At 41.3% G+C, this 2,500-nt stretch overlaps 2 protein-coding genes across 2 annotated transcripts in view; both read left to right on the forward strand.

The window, feature by feature from the left end:
* Window positions 1-2,239, forward strand: part of LOC137978928 (keratin-associated protein 16-1-like) — a 3,437-nt gene extending 1,198 nt beyond the window's left edge. The window contains exon 3 of the mRNA XM_068826046.1: window positions 987-2,239. Within this exon, the coding sequence (XP_068682147.1) occupies window positions 987-2,097 (1,111 nt within the window). The 3' untranslated portion in view covers window positions 2,098-2,239. The remainder of the gene's footprint in view (window positions 1-986) is intronic.
* The window catches only part of LOC137979256 (symplekin-like), a 203,657-nt gene that overhangs the window by 45,214 nt on the left and 155,943 nt on the right, over window positions 1-2,500 (forward strand). The gene's annotated exons all lie outside the window — the stretch shown is intronic.

Here is a 2,500-nt window from a genome sequence, read left to right on the forward strand (position 1 = left end):
TAATACTTTTTTAAAAAACTTTTAATCAGATTTAACGTGACATTATTCCACGTGAGAGACTTTCTGTCTGTGTGGGAGGAAAGTGTGTTAACACCAACCCCTTCGCGCGATTGCACAACACACATGCATGAACTGAGATATTAAACCAAATATGGTCAAATATGACTTAAAACGATAATCTAGTTAATGATAAATATTACTCCTAATGCTAAAATTACGTTAAAATGGCTAAAGCTGATTCAAATCCTAAGTTAAAACTAATACCTAAGAAACTTCTCTTTCCAGAACCACGTTTCGATTTAACGTTTCCATCAACCAGCCAATGAAAATGGACGGTTCCTTTAACCTCATGTGATCATCTTAACGTGACAACTTGAATGCAATGCTGCTCAGTGTAACACCCGTAAATTAACTTGTTATTTTCTGTGAGAACATTTGTAGAAATGGCGTTGCGAGACAAGTTGTACGAAAATTTGCACAGTGTAACAGCGCCTTCAATACTGAGAAACGCTGTTTTCAGAGTCTCTGAGACCCAAGAATCAGTTTCCCAGGCAAGGCTGAAGTTCTCTCAAATTATCAGTGAAAATCTGGGTCTTTTCTAGACCTCAGGCCTTCACTCTGCAATCCGGCTCCTTTCTTGCTCTCTTTCTTCGCGAAAACCCCACCCGAAACCCCAACTTCATAAATTCATACATGTACGACAATAAATTCTACTTACAAGTTAAGCTATACTTTTTTTTAGATGGGGCTATATTCCAATACTATGTAATTAACAAAAAGAAGTTCATAAACTCTGAAGGCAGATAATCAGACACTGCACTAAGGAATATTAGAAAAGAAAGGTTGCGTGACAGTTGCCATCAACAGAACAGTGTCTGTTGGATTTTCAGTGTGTTACTTAAAAATAGGATAACAGTGTCCCTTCAAGTAAAGCCTTATTCTCTAAAGCGGGTCTTTTTTGACTTCCTTTTTTTTTCTTCTGTTAGAATGTTATTGCTTGCCTTGGCCTTGATATGGGCTGATGGGACCACGTTTGTCTCTGCTAGCAACAAGACCAGCTGTGACCACATGCGAAACAATCGATCGTGTGTGCAGGATATTATGGAGTTCAGTGTCTTCAGCTCAATGTATTGTGGCCTCACAGTTCCATATGACAGTTGCGATCAAATGTGTCAGGATAGCAAGTGTGATACCATTGAGTGCCGCTCATTGGTCAGATGTGGCCAGAATTGTTTCGAAAGCCATGGTTGTGGATCGATGACGTGCAACTCCAAGGCGTGCGATCAACATTGTAGCACTGCCGTTTGCGATGGCATGAAGTGTGTCCAAGACGTGGAGAGTTGTGAGCAAATAACTGCCAGATCGATGATGTGTGAAGCAAGGGCTTGTAAACAGACTTGTGGACATAGTTATGAGTCCCACGAATGCGGAATGTTTTGTCCTGCTAGGGCGGGAACTTGCAGTCAGTTTGGTGAGAAATCAAGCAATGCCACTATGGTTTGTGAAAGAGATATGTGCAACCAGCGATGTGGAATCGAAGGACGATGTAACATGACTTGTAGGTCCCCTGTTCCCAGGCCAGGTATTTGCGAGCAAGAGTGTTCTTCGGGCACTTGCGAAAATATGGTCTGCATTGCTTCGAACTGCACTCAAAAGTGTCGCCATGGAGACTGCAACATGGTTTGTTCCCTGGGATCAAAGACCTGCACCCAGACAGCAAACACTGATCGAATAAATAGCAAGGTCGATATGGAATGTCATTCAGAGATTTGTGGCCAAAATTGCAGCAACGGGACTTGCAACATGACCTGCTCAACGGCCGTAAAACATTGCTATCAAACTTGTGAAAATGGGAGTACTTGCATCCACAAGTGTGATGCTGAACATTGCGTGATCACAAATTGCTCCATCGAAGAAGCATGCTTCGAGCAAGTCTATTCTAGAAGCACGACAACTACCAACCCCACCACGACAAGAAAGAGTACCAGTGCCACTGTTCGCCCAACTGTCGGTCACCCCAGTGCTTCTGCCCCGCCAAAAATAAGGTTGTCACTTTTGAAAGTTTTCGTCTTCTTCGCCTTTTCATTTTGTCTCTAAAATCATCAAAGGCCCACTGTCACAACCTGGTTGCTAGGCCCCCTCTCTCCATGGTGAGGGAAAAAGAGAGACCCTTTCAGCTTTTTTAACAGTTTTTCTGTTTTTCGATCTAAACTGAAATAAACCTTTAACTCAAAGTTTTCGTGCGACAAACCTATTTTAATGATTGTATGAATTCTTAATTTTAAGGTAAATAACAAAAGATTAGTAGTGGCCCTAGAAGGTCTGGTTTCATGAAAGCAATCAATCTACAAATAATTAAGATTGAAATTCAGTGAAAGGCTATGACACAAATATTTTCCTGGTCGCGCGTTTTAATTCCTGGGTCAACAAGTTTGTATTTAATCAACCAAGTCTCTCCCTCAATAGACCACTTTTGATATATTAAAATTCAGTTTGGCAG

The sequence above is a fragment of the Montipora foliosa genome, chromosome 12 (assembly GCF_036669935.1).
Source record: "Montipora foliosa isolate CH-2021 chromosome 12, ASM3666993v2, whole genome shotgun sequence".
NCBI classification, from domain to species: domain Eukaryota; kingdom Metazoa; phylum Cnidaria; class Anthozoa; order Scleractinia; family Acroporidae; genus Montipora; species Montipora foliosa.